Source organism: Thunnus maccoyii, chromosome 19 (genome assembly GCF_910596095.1).
Source record: "Thunnus maccoyii chromosome 19, fThuMac1.1, whole genome shotgun sequence".
NCBI classification, from domain to species: Eukaryota; Metazoa; Chordata; class Actinopteri; order Scombriformes; family Scombridae; genus Thunnus; species Thunnus maccoyii.
Genome location: NC_056551.1, coordinates 28494037 through 28509724, shown reverse-complemented (window position 1 = coordinate 28509724; position 15688 = coordinate 28494037). Strand labels below are relative to the sequence as shown.

The window sequence follows — 15688 nt, the reverse complement described above, 5'->3', positions numbered from 1 at the left end:
TCCAACTGTATAAGATTTATTGCCAAGAGGCATTGTTACAACAAAGAAATAATCTACCAAACACAAATTTCCTTACTTTTTGTAGTAGTTTAGTTACTTTGATCAGAACTGACTCTGAGCAACAGTTACAGAAAATGTTCCTCTACTAATTAGGAAACATATCACACAACAGCTTGCAAGCATGAATGAGGGGGCCACAAAGACTTCAGAAAAACTTGTGTCGATCCACCACAAAACTATCAGACACCAGCTGGAACCCCTGCAGCATTCTCTGGTATGAGGATTTTTCTCCTTTCAGCTTCCATCTGCTACTGCATTTCCAGTTTTCACACCGTCAGTAAGTTTGCCTGAATCTCAATTTTGATGGATCACTGGCCTGATGCACAACCATTATGCCCAGCACACTTTTGGTATTTTCATGGACAAGTGTGCCAGGTGCACTGGTGCTGCACTTGAATAAAGGGTGGGATCAGAAAGAATACATTATCGCACATTATAGGTAGGTATGTTGGAGGTTGTGACAATTGTGGGCAATCATATTCACCACTTCATCCCCACCATGATGCACTGACTGTTTGGGAATCCTGCAAAGAGTTTTCATCAGAGGAAACTGGTTGTTGTCTTGGATGCAAAAAGTTTCAGATATGAGTTTACCAGCAGATCTGGTGTGTGTAATTGTGCCTTTACAATGCACCACATCATTCCAATAGAGACTGAAGATAGAACAGATTCCTGCCACCTTCAGATGGCTTTACCGTTAGTGTATATACACAGGGCTCTAATGTTTTTCCCAAGGAGTTTGTGTGCTCCTAAATAAAAAAATTAGTAGCACAGTGAAAAATGTTCAAGTAACACAGAGTTTATTAATGGGTCAACTTCTCTGCGGTTTATCTTTCACACTAAATCCTTAGTTTGTCTTACTGTCTTTAGCCCATTATCAGCTACCACCTGCTGCTGTTTCTGCTGTGCTGTTTGTGTGTGTGTGTGTGTGTGTGTGTGTGCGCTCAGGTCTTTGTCAAACAGACTCAAATTTAAATACACTTATGGCAGCCTCATGCAAGATCTGTAATCTGAGTATCAATGAGAGAACAGGAACTGAACTATCATTCACCTTCTTGTGTTGGAACACAGTCAAGAAGTTAATTCATTAGTAACAGTCCACATAGTGTGTTTTAAACTAGAGCTGCAGTTGAATAGATTCAGCTACTTTGGCTCACCACTACCAGAGTGCCACTACCCTCCGCCTCCTTATGGAGGTGCTGAACAGACTGGTGACGGTCAGATGGACAGCAGTTGTGGGTGACATTGAAGAAGAAATGCAACTAAAATAACCAGCCATGAGCAGCTGCTGTCAGACTCTCCATGTCAGTGCTGGAAATACAGAGAGTCTGCTGGAGATATGACAGTCACTAGAAGCACATTCATGGCCCTTTGTATGTGTGGTATCTGTGCTGTAGCTGAGCTAACGTTAGCAGCTCAGCACCCAGAGGCTGTCTGGTGTCTGTGTGTGTATGTGTGTGTTAATACGTAGCCACAGCCCTGCTGTTCATCATGTTACCATCGTCAGCCCTGAATATCTTGTAAAGCTCTGAATATAACGCAGCATAATAACTTGTGGTGTGTTAACTGCCACAGAAAAGAAATGCATCTTTTGTTTATTAGCATGACATTGATTCTCTACCGTCTCTTATCAGGCTTGCGAATGCTATCTGTGAGAGGCACAAACTGAGGCTACAGTTATCAGTGTTGTGATATTTATACTTGGCAGCATTTCTTTTCTGTGAAACTACTGTACTGTTAAAACATTGTACATTATCTGACTACTAAATACTAGTTGACAAACAATTAACAGCGGGGGAAAAAGATTATGGTAGGTTGTAATCTTTACTTGCACACTGTGCTCATAAAAGATTTTTCCGGTTTGCATATATCTAGTTTTAGGGGAAAATGTGAGTGAAATACTCGCACTGTAGAGCCCTATTGCTGTAAATACGGACATCATGACAGCTCCCCAAAAGTGAAGCCAAAACATCTGCATCGCCCCCTGGTGGCTGGCTGCAGTAAAGGTCATATGTCCCGCCCCCTCCATAGCGGATGGGACATGAGCCAAACTAAACAGTCAAAGTACATGTCAAATAAATTTTTTCCTAGAGATGGTTTCTGTCATTTTAGGTCATTCTTATTACACTGATGTTTGTTCAAGTGTTAATTTTTTGTTTTTAATTAGTGATTTGACGATATAAAAAAAGGGGGTGTGATATTATGATTGACAGCTGTGACAGCCGCTCTCAAAACTCTGTCAGGCTGCAGGATGGCTGAGGGGGCGTGTCCTGCAGGTTCCCACCACCTGACTCTACTGCACAGACTCTGGCTCCAAATGACATCACAAATGCAAGATGGCCGCTCCCAGAGAGGAAATATTTTGGTTTCACTTTTGCACAGCGGTGATGATGAGATGCTTCGTCCATATTTATATACAATCAATGGGCTTTACAGACAATCACCAGGGTAAAGTAAAGGCTGTCAGTACAGGATGCAGCTGTTGTGGATGAGAGATGGTGGTAAGAATCACTCATTAATCTGTATTCAGACTCGTCACAATGTATCCAGAAAACAACTATCTGGAAAGTTTAAAAACAAGCAAAACATGAAAAAAGCAGTTTGTGTGATTTCAGAGAGGTTTATACATGTGAGCCTTCACTACAATGTGTTCAAATATAACAGAACATACGAGCGCTGAGCTTTCAACCTGCTCTGAGCAGGTGAGTGTTGGACGGCACGAGACGCACTCATTGTTGGTACCAGGATTGCAGTTTGCTGCTGGATTGAGATCATCACACCCTCAACTGCACCTCTCCTCATACTGTGGTGGCTGGTGAATCACCAAGATACCAAACCAGCTTCAAGGATACTTAACTTCAAGGATAACAACATGTGAATCTTTGAGTGTCTCTTCAGTGTCACGATTACATCCAGAATAGAATCTCCATTCATAATCAAGACTCAATTCAATAAATAAAAAGTGGGCACTATTTTCAGGCTCTTAGTGTGCTCTGTCTATGTCTTTATGTTTGTGTGTAAATTGATCTTTTTATAATCTAATTTAATTTTACATTAATTGATTTTATTTTGTTTGTTATTGTGTGTTTATCAGTCGTTCTAATGCAAAGCATTATGTAAAGCTTTATTATTATGTAAAATGTCTTCATTTTCTACAGTCAAGTATGGGGTACCTCAGGGGTCAATTTTGGGACCAATCGTATTCTCTTTTTATGTGCTACTATCACGTTATTGGTAGACATGGTATTTCCTTTCACTGTTATGCTGACAACACTCAGCTGTATGTTTCCATTCAGCCCACTGACCTCAGTATGCTGAGTTCTTTACAGGAGCGTAGATGTGAGAAACTGGATGTCTAAGAATTTTCAACTTAAACAGAAATCCTTGTAATGGCTCCAGTAGTAGATTCAAATACAGCCATACTGGGTAAACCAAGCTGTAGGAGCCATGAATGGATTAATTTTCAAGTGTTAATGAATTGCAAAGTATTAATTTTTTGTTTTATATTTTGGGTTATTTTGGTTTGTTTATTATTGCATGATCACAGTGATTGATAATCAGGTCACATGGATATGGACGGTGATATCCTATAGTTAATATAAGCACCTGTTCACCTGCATGCCGGCTGGTAAGAAAGAGACAGAGGGTGAGTGGGTCGTTGTATTTTTTGTTGACCGCTGTTTTACACCTGATCGCTGTGATTATTTTGAGTATATTTTGTGCACGTTATAATAAGTTGATCCTTTTCATTAATAAAAGTTATTAAACTTATTTTTTGATCTCAGCGAATCGTTTTGGTAGCGTGTCAGACAAACGGCAAACAAGGCCCAACCTCAGCCTCTCAGCGACTTTTACATTGTTGCCAGTAGTCGCTACACAAGCAGACTCTGATGAAGACTTACTGTAGAGTCGATACGTGTTGGTCTGCTTGGTTGTGTATATGCTCGAAGAATAAATTCACAATATTATTTCACTTGGACAGATACCAGGAAAGACTTCTTGGATCTTGTTTTTCGTACTTTCACCTGCCTCAGTAAAGAGCACCTGTCATATGAGCCATCAGAACTATGCAGCGCTTCCTGCTTCCATTGTAAACTAACAATATTAATATTTCAATTTATTTCAGTGATAATGTTGGTTGCAATTTAGGGATAGATTGAGTTCATTAAATGTTTATTAGAGGCTGCTGCATCTGTTGCATTATCATTTTTTATGTGATTTTCTTGCTAAACCAATTCATGCATACAATTTGTAATGTAGCCAATAAAACTTCAGCATTTCAGTTACACTATCAAGACTTTTATAATATGATTGTAAGATTGTAAATCACATCTTGGCAGCATCATATGACGTTATGTTGGTGAAACATTGACAGAGCATAAAGGGCATCATGAAGACATAAATATAACTACACTGTCAGCACAGAGTCTCATACAGACCAATGTCACACTGTTGCTGCTGTTGGTTGAAAGCTGCATTTGAACTTAGTTGTGTTCATGTTAGAGAGACTGTGTGTGAGAATCAGGTCTCATCAAACATGCAGCTGGACATGTGTGAGCAGCTTCACCTCAATGCTGTTGACGCCTCATTAATTAGTAACAGTTGAAGTTATTCTACACAGAAGGAGGACTGTGACCTTCGTCCTCCACCACTCCCAGTACAGTCATGATAGAAAGAGATCTCTTCATGGTCCATATGAACCACAGGAATGATTACAGCGACCAGTAACTGCTTTAATGCACATATGGACGTGTTAGTACTGTTTTAAGAAAAACTTGAAATAATGTGAACCAGTTCTTTAAGGAAAAGTCACAAAATTATCTAAACAAGTGTCCTCAGCAGCAGCACTGAGGGATTGATTATTGATTAACAGCAGTAACAGTGAACCACAGAGAGACAGAGTCAGGTCGTCTTATTCCTACAAAACAACAACAACAAACACAATCTGATGAAACAAATACTGTTCTGCTTCTTACCTGTTCAATCTGATCCCTGTGAGGTCATTTCTTCTGATTCTTCAATCTGAATGATTGATCAGACTGTCACTCCTGCAGTGCTGCTTCCTGCTCTGATAGAAAAGGAGGAAACTGTGTTAAACAGGAGGTGTGACTGATAAAACAGCAGAGGGTGAAGGTTTGGTTTCAGGAGCACAATGAAGTCTGGATAATATTCCAGAGAGCAGGTTTAACAAACTCTCAGTCAAACCCTGAACTGGAAACAGGAAACAGATATGTGTACAGATTTAAGTTTTAAATCAGATCTAATTCAATTAAAGGGGATATTAAAGGACATTTTAGCTGCCAAGTGAAAATCAGCTCATCATTCACCAACAACCTACTTTTGGCTGTTAGCTGAATGATCAAACATTATTTATCCAACCACAAACACACACAGTGAGTTAGCAGCTGCTTTCCTTTAAATTACATAAAAAATGAACTGAGTTTGGTTGTTTGGTGTTTAGATTCAGTTGAGGTGAATCCAAACACTTGAAGTGAACTGTTCCTGCTCCAGTGTGAAGGAGAGTTTTTGATTATTGTATCTTTAATTCTGGCTCTTTGTACACACATCCACCATGTCAAAAATAAATCATTTTAAATTTAAAGATTCCACCTCCTGTCAATGACAAGCCAGAAGACAAACCAAAGCTCCTCCAGCAGCTGCAGGGAACTGAAGCAGAAATTTAACCAACATTTGACAGTTAAAATCTGCTGCTTTTAGTCTTTAATTAAAAAAACGTTTTGTATTTAGACGATAGTTTTTGTGTGACATGAAAACTGGAAAACCATCTGCAGCAGATGTTCTGATTTTCAGAAACAGAAAAGATGATTAACAAGAGTGGAAACAAGAAAAACGTATTTATTCACTCTGAATGTTCTCTGCTTGTAATGGCTCCAGTAGTAGATTCAAATACAGCCATACTGGTTAAACCAAGCAGACTCTGATGAAGACTTACTGTAGAGTCGATACGTGTTGGTCTGCTCGGTTGTGTATATGCTCGAAGAATAAATTCACAATATTATTTCACTTGGACAGATACCAGGAAAGACTTCTTGAATCTTAATTTTCGTACTTTCACCTGCCTCAGTAAAGAGCACCTGTCATATGAGCCATCAGAACTATGCAGCGCTTCCTGCTTCCATTGTAAACTAACAATATTAATATTTCAATTTATTTCAGTGATAATGTTGGTTGCAATTTAGGGATAGATTGAGTTCATTAAATGTTTGTTAGAGGCTGCTGCATCTGTTGCATTATCATTTTTTATGTGATTTTCTTGCTGAACTAATTCATGCATACAATTTGTAATGTAGCCAATAAAACTTCAGCATTTCAGTTACACTATCAAGACTTTTATAATATGATTGTAAGATTGTAAATCACATCTTGGCAGCACCATATGACATTATGTTGGTGAAACATTGACAGAGCATAAAGGGCATCATGAAGACATAAATATAACTACACTGTCAGCACAGAGTCTCATACAGACCAATGTCACACTGTTGCTGCTGTTGGTTGAAAGCTGCATTTGAACTTAGTTGTGTTCATGTTAGAGAGGCTGTGTGTGAGAATCAGGTCTCATCATACATCCAGCTGGACATGTGTGAGCACCTTCACCTCAATGCTGTTGAAGCCTCATTAATTAGTAACAGTTGAAGTTATTCTACACAGAAGGAGGACTGTGACCTTCGTCCTCCACCACTCCCAGTACAGTCATGATAGAAAGAGATCTCTTCATGGTCCATATGAACCACAGGAATGATTACAGCGACCAGTAACTGCTTTAATGCACATATGGACGTGTTAGTACTGTTTTAAGAAAAACTTGAAATACTGTGAACGAAGAAAACTCACAAAATAATCTAAACAAGTGTCCTCAGCAGCAGCACTGAGGGATTGATTATTGATTAACAGCAGTAACAGTGAACCACAGAGAGACAGAGTCAGGTCGTCTTATTCCTACAAAACAACAACAACAAACACAATCTGATGAAACAAATACTGTTCTGCTTCTTACCTGTTCAATCTGATCCCTGTGAGGTCATTTCTTCTGATTCTTCAATCTGAATTATTGATCAGACTGTCACTCCTGCAGCGCTGCTTCCTGCTCTGATAGAAAAGGAGGAAACTGTAAAACAGGAGGTGCGACTGATAAAACAGCAGAGGGTGAAGGTTTGGTTTCAGGAGCACAATGAAGTCTGGGTAATATTCCAGAGAGCAGGTTCAAACCCTGAACTTTGACTTGATGAACTCTGAGTTGGAAAACTAAATCTCTCACAGGTGTCCAGCTGGGTTGAGATCTGGTGACTGTGAAGGTTGTAACATATGTGTCGTCTTTAGTGACAAGATGCTTCCTACTAAACCTGACAGTTGCTGTTGCTAATTAGCTCATTTTGTCATGAAAAAACTTCTGTTGAGTCTGTTTTTATTACTACTATTATTATCATTATTATTATTATTATTATTTGGAGTAATTACTAGTTTTTTAAATGACTATTTGTGTTCAGTGATAGATTGTAAGATACAGGTAGATAGTTTTTTTAAAGACATGTTCTCTGTTTTACTTGAAAAGTGAAGTTATTCCTTTAGGTTTCTGCTGGTGTTATAAAAAGTGTGTATATATGACTTCACCTCTCAGCACTACATTATATATTTGTTGCTTTTTACCAAAACATCATCTCAAAATGGCTGAAGATGATTATCTGGAATAGAAGGAAACTTTGAATCACAAAGGTTGTTTTGTTTTTTGACTTTTCTATAAGTTAGTTTGCAAAACTGTAAAAACAGGAAACAGATATGTGTACAGATTTAAGTTTTAAATCAGATCTAATTCAATTAAAGGGGATATTAAAGGACATTTTAGCCGCGAAGTGAAAATCAGCTCATCATTTACCAACAACCTACTTTTGGCTGTTAGCTGAATGATCAAACATTATTTATCCAACCACAAACACACACAGTGAGTTAGCAGCTAGACTTGAAATAATGTGAAATTATTTTACAACATCGTATCATTGTCATTGTCACATGAAGTGACATATCTGGCTACTTACCACAAAGCGTGTGTTTATTTAAGTCTTTTAAGATCGTGTAAACCCACATTAGCATGCTAAGCAACGTCTGTAACACGTCAGATAAGCTACAAATCCTGAAAAAAACGCTGTTTAGTCAAAGCTTGTTGCTTCTTGGTAGTTATGGGCTTTATTTGGGTGACTTACCAGTAGTTTATTGTAGCGAAATCAATACAGAAAGGAAAACAGTCGGTTAGCTTTGTGCTAGCTAGTGACCGGTAAACCGAAAACGGAAATGATGTTGGGATTTCTCTCTTGCTGAGACGTTGATGTTGACAATTTTCAAACGGGTGACACGCCGACTGTTTAAAGCTTCCACGTTTAAATTGCAAGTTACCGAGCTGTTTTTTGTTTGAACATTTTGGCAACATATTTTTATTTATTTTTGTAGATGTTTATTATTAACTGGGAGTGTTTGCAGTGGCTAGTTGGCTAGTTGAGGGAAGAAATGGTGGTTTTCAACTGCCGGGAGTGAGCTAACTAGTTAACATAACACGCTAGTTGGCTTTTTATTTTAACGGTAACTAGTTTAACACTAGTGTCATATATTGTTAATGCCTTTAACAACATTATTACTGTAGTATAATGTACTAGTGTCACCGCTCCCCTCCTGTATACAGTATATTTATTGTGTTTGTGAGCTTTCTGTGCTGTTTGTTTACCAGCTGTGTGACATGTAGCATCAGGTGTGTGACGTCAGCTGGACCTGGACAGGTATGAATGCTGCAAAGAGAGAAATCAACGTAAAAAGAGTTTCCTCAAGAAAAAGGTCGAGAGACATCCTGAAGACTCACCTGACACCTGCCAGAAAGGGAGGAGGAGGAGGAGGAGAGCAATGTCCCAGAAACTGGAGGCTCAGCAGCATCATGGCTGATATAAAAACTGAGGTACGTTATTATCAAAGTATTGATCCGGAGCTGGAAGGATTAGTCAATTAAATGATTATTAGAGAGCTACAGCTGCACCTAAGGATTATTTTCATTTTTGCTGAACGTGTAACAGAGCTGAAACAGCTTGTGATTTGATAATTAACTAGTGATTTAAGTTATTTTTCAAGCAGAAATGCCCCAAAAATTCACTAAATCTATCTTCTCAAAGTGAATATTTACTGATTCTCTAATTTTAGTATGATATTAAACTGAATAGAGCTGCAATCAACTTATTGCTTTGAATCATTTTTAAGAAAAAATGTCCAAATTCTTTCATTGCAGCTTCTTAAATATGAACATTTTCTGGTTTCTTTAGTCCTCAGTGACAGTAAACTGAATATTTTTGGGTTGTGGACAAAACAAGACATTTGAGGATGCCATCTTGGGCTTTGGGAGACTAATCTACATTTTTCACCATTTTCTGACATTTTATGGACAACTTATCAGTTAATTTAGAAAATAATCAAATAATCTGATTTGTTCAACTAATCGCGTTAACGCCCCTAATTACTCGACTTGGTGTGACGTGCTGACGTGCTACGGTAAGCGTATTGTATCATTTCCGGTTGCCGACTGTGTCTACTGATAGCGTTGTTGCTGCTCTCATCTCAGTTGATTTTCCTATATATATCACATTACTGTGGATTAATATCTACTGTATATTTAAACTTCCGCTAGTTTTACACAAGCACTCTCAGCGCTTTTCTCTTAACGACTTTTCTCGCTAATCGCACAAGTTGTTAGTCACTTTAGCTCTGCAGCTAGCACTAGCAGCTAACTCAAACTAAGCAGTTAGCGATGGCTTCTCTCTCTCCCTCTCGTTCTCCTGCTCTCTCTTGCTCGGTGTGCCATATGTTTAGTTATTCCTCTGCCTCCTTTAGTGATAGTGGTAAGTGTAACAAGTGTAGTTTATTTGCAGCACTGGAGGCAAGGCTTAGTGAATTGGAAGCGCGGCTCCGCACCATGGAGAAACAATCAGCTGCTAATATAGTTAGCCAGCCCCTAGTATCCGGTGCGGGCCGACCTAGCGTAGCTCCCACTCCCCCGGTAGCTCCCGAGCAGCCGGGAAGCCAGGGCGGCTGGGTAACTGTCCGAAGGAAGCATAGCCCTAAGCAGAAGCCCACGGTTCACCACCAACCAGTTCATGTTTCTAACAAGTTCTCCCCACTCAGCAACACACCCGCTGAGAAACAAACTCTGATTATTGGCAGCTCCATAGTCAGAAACGTGAAGTTAGCGACACCAGCAGCTATAGTTAAATGTATTCCTGGGGCCAGAGCGGGCGACATTGAGTCAAATTTAAAACTGCTGGCTAAGAATAAGCGTAAATATGGTACGATTGTCATCCATGTCGGCGGCAACGACTCCCGATTACGCCAATCAGAAGTCACCAAAATTAATGTTGAGTCGGTGTGTACATTTGCTAAAACAATGTCGGACTCCGTAATTTTCTCTGGACCGCTGCCTAATCTGACCAGTGATGACATGTATAGCCGCATGTCACAATTCAACCGCTGGTTGTCGAGGTGGTGTCCAGCAAACGATGTGGGCTTCATAGATAATTGGCAGACTTTCTGGGGAAGACCTGGTCTGATTAGGAGAGACGGCATACATCCCACTTTGGATGGAGCTGCTCTGATATCCAGAAATATGGCCAAGTTTATTAGTAGACCAAAACCATGACAACCCAGAGTTGAGACCAGGAGGCAGAGCTGCAGTCCTACACGCTTCTCTGCGCTTCCATTAGAGCAGTTACCCACTCAAAACCACATAGAGACTGTGTCTGTCCCCCGACCACATAAATCAATTAAATCCAAAGTAAACAAAAGAAGAGTCATTCATGAAAATCTAGTAAAAATTAAAACCACTACTGCAATAGTACAACAAAATAAGATAATTAAATGTGGACTCTTGAACATTAGATCTCTTTCATCTAAAGCAGTTTTAGTAAACGATTTAATCTCAGATCATCATATTGATTTATTTTGTCTCACTGAAACCTGGCTGTGTCATGAAGAATATGTCAGCCTTAATGAATCCACTCCCCCCAGTCATATTAATACTCATATTCCTCGAGACACTGGCCGAGGAGGAGGAGTTGCAGCCATTTTCAACTCAAGCCTAATCATGAACCCTAGACCTAAATTTAATTATAACTCATTCGAAAGCCTTGTTCTTAGTCTCTCTCAGCCAACCTGGAAAACTTTACAGCCAGTTCTATTTGTTATAGTGTATCGTCCTCCTGGCCCGTACTCTGAATTCCTATCTGAATTCTCAGAGTTTTTGTCGTATTTAGTCCTTAGTACAGATAAAGTAATTATAGTAGGTGATTTTAATATTCATGTGGATGTTGATAGTGACAGTCTCAGCACTGCATTTCTCTCATTATTAGACTCAATTGGCTTCTCTCAGTGTGTAAATAATCCCACTCACCGTCTTAACCACACCCTAGACCTTGTTTTGACTTATGGGATTGAAATTGAACATTTAATAATTTTTCCACAAAATCCTATTTTATCAGATCATTTTTTAATAACTTTTGAATTCCTATTACTGGATTACACACCATTAGATAAAAATGTCCTCACTAGATGTCTCTCTGATTGTGTTGTAGATAAATTTAAGGAAGCAATTCCGTCAATACTGAATTCACTGCCATGTCTCAATACTACAGAGGACTCTTATGTTAACTTTAGTCCCTCCCAAATTGATAATCTTATTGATAGTGCTGCAGGCTCACTAAGACAAACACTCAACTCCATCGCCCCCTTAAAAAAGAAGATAATAAAACGTAAGAGGTTAGCTCCATGGTTTAACTCCCAAACCTGCAAATTAAAGCAAACATCGCGAAAATTGGAAAGGATTTGGCGTTCCACCAAAGTAGAAGATTCTCGCTTAGCCTGGCAAGATAGTCTTAAAACATATAGGAAGGCCCTCTGTAATGCCAGAGCCGCCTATTACTCAGCATTAATAGAAGAGAATAAAAACTGCCCTAGGTTCCTTTTCAGCACTTTGGCCAGGCTGACAAAGAGTCATAACTCTATTGATCCATGTATTCCTATAGCTCTCAGTAGTAACGACTTTATGAGCTTCTTTAATGATAAAATTCTAACTATTAGAGACAAAATTAACCACCTCCTGCCCTCAACAGGCACCGTTCTCTCCCCAAACACAGGAACCTTGGTAACGGCAGTAAATCCTGACATATATTTGGACTGTTTTTCTCCAGTAGACTTGTCTGAACTAACTTCAATGATTTGTTCAGCTAAACCATCAACCTGTCTCTTAGACCCCATCCCAACTAGGCTGCTTAAGGAAGTCTTACCCTTAGTGAGCACTTCTTTACTAGATATGATCAATCTGTCTTTAGTAACAGGCTATGTCCCACAGTCCTTTAAAGTAGCTGTTATTAAACCTCTTCTTAAGAAGCCTACTCTTGATTCAGGTGTTTTAGCCAATTATAGACCTATATCTAACCTTCCATTTCTATCCAAGATCCTTGAGAAAGCAGTCTCTAATCAGTTATGTGACTTTCTACATAACAATAGTTTATTTGAGGATTTTCAGTCAGGATTTAGAGCGCATCATAGCACAGAAACAGCACTGGTGAAAGTCACCAATGACCTCTTAACTGCATCGGACAAAGGATTCGTCTCTATACTTGTCCTGTTAGATCTTAGTGCTGCATTCGACACAATTGACCATCAAATCCTTTTGCAGAGACTGGAACATTTAATTGGCATTAAAGGAACTGCATTAAGCTGGTTTAAGTCCTATTTATCAGACCGATTTCAGTTTGTACATGTTAATGATGAATCCTCTGTGAAGACAAAAGTTAGACACGGAGTTCCACAAGGTTCTGTACTTGGACCAATTCTATTCACCTTATATATGCTTCCTTTAGGTAATATTATTAGGAAACACTCCATAAATTTTCATTGTTACGCAGATGATACCCAATTTTATTTATCAGTGAAGCCTGATGAACCCAATCAGTTAAACAAACTCCAAACATGCCTTAACGACATAAAGACCTGGATGACCTGCAATTTTCTACTACTAAATTCAGATAAAACTGAAGTTATTGTGCTTGGCCCTAACCACCTTAGAAACACATTATCTAATGATAAAGCTGCTCTGGATGGCATTACCCTGGCCTCCAGCACCACCGTAAGGAATCTGGGAGTTATCTTTGATCAGGATATGTCCTTTAACTCCCACATAAATCAAATTTCAAGGACTGCCTTTTTCCACTTACGTAATATCACAAAAATCAGGCACATCCTGTCCCTAAAAGATGCAGAAAAACTAGTTCACGCATTTGTTACTTCTGGGCTGGATTATTGCAATTCCTTATTATCAGGCTGCCCTAACAAGTCTCTAAAGACTCTCCAGCTGGTCCAGAATGCAGCTGCACGTGTTCTGACTAAAACTAGAAAAAGAGCCCACATTTCTCCCATTTTAGCTTCACTACATTGGCTTCCTGTAAAATCTAGAATAGAATTTAAAATCCTTCTCCTAACTTACAAAGCCCTTAATGGTCAGGCACCATCATATCTTGAAGAGCTCATAATACCGTATTATCCCACTAGAACACTGCGCTCCCAGTATGCAGGCTTACTGGTGGTCCCTACAGTCTTTAAAAGTAGAATGGGAGGCAGAGCCTTCAGCTATCAGGCTCCTCTTCTATGGAACCATCTACCAGATTCAGTCCGGGGTGCAGACACCCTCTCTATGTTTAAGAGTAGGCTTAAAACTTTCCTTTTTGATAAAGCTTATAGTTAGGGCCGACCAGGCTCGCCTTGGATCAGCCCTTAGTTATGCTGCTATAGGCCTAGACTACTGGGGGACTTCCCATGATGCACTGAGCTCCTCTCTCCTCCTCCTCCTCCTCTCCATCTGTATGCATTCATGTAACATCTATGCATGTCACTAACTTTGCTTCTTCCCCGGAGTTTTTTTTTTTTTGTGCTTTCTCATCTCACAGAAAAACCTGACTCCCGGGCCGAACCTTCGTGGTCCTTCACAGTCCTGATGGCATCCTTCCCTGTCTGTTGATGCTTGTGCTTGTTGTTGTTGTGATTGTTTTTCTTCTGTCCCCCCTCCCCCTTTCCCTCTCTCTTTCTCTCTCTCAACCCAACCGGTCAAAGCAGATGGCCGCCCACCAAGAGCCGGGTTCTGCTTGAGGTTTCTACCCGTTAAAGGGGAGTTTTTCCTTACCGCTGTCGCCAAGTGCTTGCTCATGGGGGAATTGTTGGGTCTCTGTAAATTAAAGAGTGCGGTCTTGACCTGCTCTATGTGAAAAGTGCCTTGAGATGACTTCTGTTGTGATATGGCGCTATATAAATAAAGATTGATTGATTGATTGATTGATTGATTGATTAATCGGTAATGAAAATATTGGTTAGTAGTAGCTCTGGACATATTTGGCTGACTTATTTTACTGTTGATCAAAAACACTAAACTGCATGAACTGTGAATGAATGTTTTGTTTTGTTGGCAGTACTGCAGTGACAGTGAGGACTTATTTGGGGACTATGACAGCATCTTGGAGGACAGCTCTCTCTTGGCAAAGCTGGACGATGCAGAGCAAAACGAAAGGCAGCGTGACCTCCAGACCGAAGCTGTGGATCAGCGAGACTTCACGACTCTGCGTCCATCGAAAGACGGCGTCTGGAAACAGTCCTGCGAGGACATCCTCACAGACTCCATCTTGGACGGCCTCGGAGACGAACCCTTCGAGGACTTACCGGCCAGCCGGCTGGAATTTCAAGAACGAGTTCATGAAAATGCAAAGAGGAGCAAACTGCAGGACGGAGATAAAACCTCTACACCTTTTAGAAACTCTGACGTAGAAAGAAACACGGAGGATAAAACCAAGAGACAGATGAAGGCGAGGAGGAGCGTGACCGACCAGCTGAAGAGGACGATGCTCTGCAACGCCGCCGCTCCCTCCGAGGTTTCTCGCTCTGTGGTGCTGAAAGAAGCGGTGGTTTCTGAGGAGATCAGCGTCGCCATGCAGGCCATGGAGACTGTATCTGCTCAGACAACCGACCTCGGACCTTTCTTTGGACTTCCCACCAAAGTGAAGGAACTCATCTACAAACTGAGAGGAATCAAGAGCCTTTATGGTGATGCTCTGTTTCACTCACAGATTCTACATAACTGCAGATAATTCAGAGCAGAGTCAGTTACTGTGGAAGCTGTTTGTCTGTTTCAGATTGGCAGGAGACGTGTCTGAACCTGGACTGTGTTCATCAGAGGAAGAATCTGATCTACTCGCTTCCCACCAGCGGAGGGAAAACTCTTGTCGCAGAGATCCTCATCCTCAGAGAGCTGCTGTGCAGGAAGATGGACTGTCTGTTCATCCTACCGTACATATCACTGGTGCAAGAGAAGGTCCTGAGCAAGTATCTGTAATATTAGTATTGAAACTTGATTTTTCTGTGTATATTTATTTATTTATTTATGTATTTATTCCTTTATTTAAACAGGTTGTCTCACTGAGATCAAGATACAGAAGACACATACAGTAGAAGTATAAACAGAAATTCACAACAACACAATATACATTGTTTTTATGGTTTTATTCTGTCATAAATTAGCGTACACATTTCCACATATTCA

The 15688-nt window shown here is 40.0% G+C and overlaps 2 protein-coding genes across 2 annotated transcripts in view; one reads left to right on the top strand and one right to left on the bottom strand.

Moving 5' to 3' along the window:
* The window catches only part of LOC121886177 (NLR family CARD domain-containing protein 3-like), a 101427-nt gene extending 94228 nt beyond the window's left edge, over positions 1-7199 (bottom strand). The window contains exon 1 of the mRNA XM_042396107.1: positions 7079-7199. The gene's annotated coding sequence lies outside the window, so the exon portion shown is untranslated. The remainder of the gene's footprint in view (positions 1-7078) is intronic.
* Positions 7200-7945: 746 nt separating this feature from the next.
* LOC121885446 (helicase POLQ-like) overlaps positions 7946-15688 on the top strand; it is a 10712-nt gene continuing 2969 nt past the window's right edge. The window contains exons 1-4 of the mRNA XM_042394926.1: positions 7946-8652; positions 8798-9019; positions 14565-15192; positions 15282-15460. Of these exons, the coding sequence (XP_042250860.1) occupies positions 8849-9019; positions 14565-15192; positions 15282-15460 (978 nt within the window). The 5' untranslated portion in view covers positions 7946-8652; positions 8798-8848. The remainder of the gene's footprint in view (positions 8653-8797; positions 9020-14564; positions 15193-15281; positions 15461-15688) is intronic.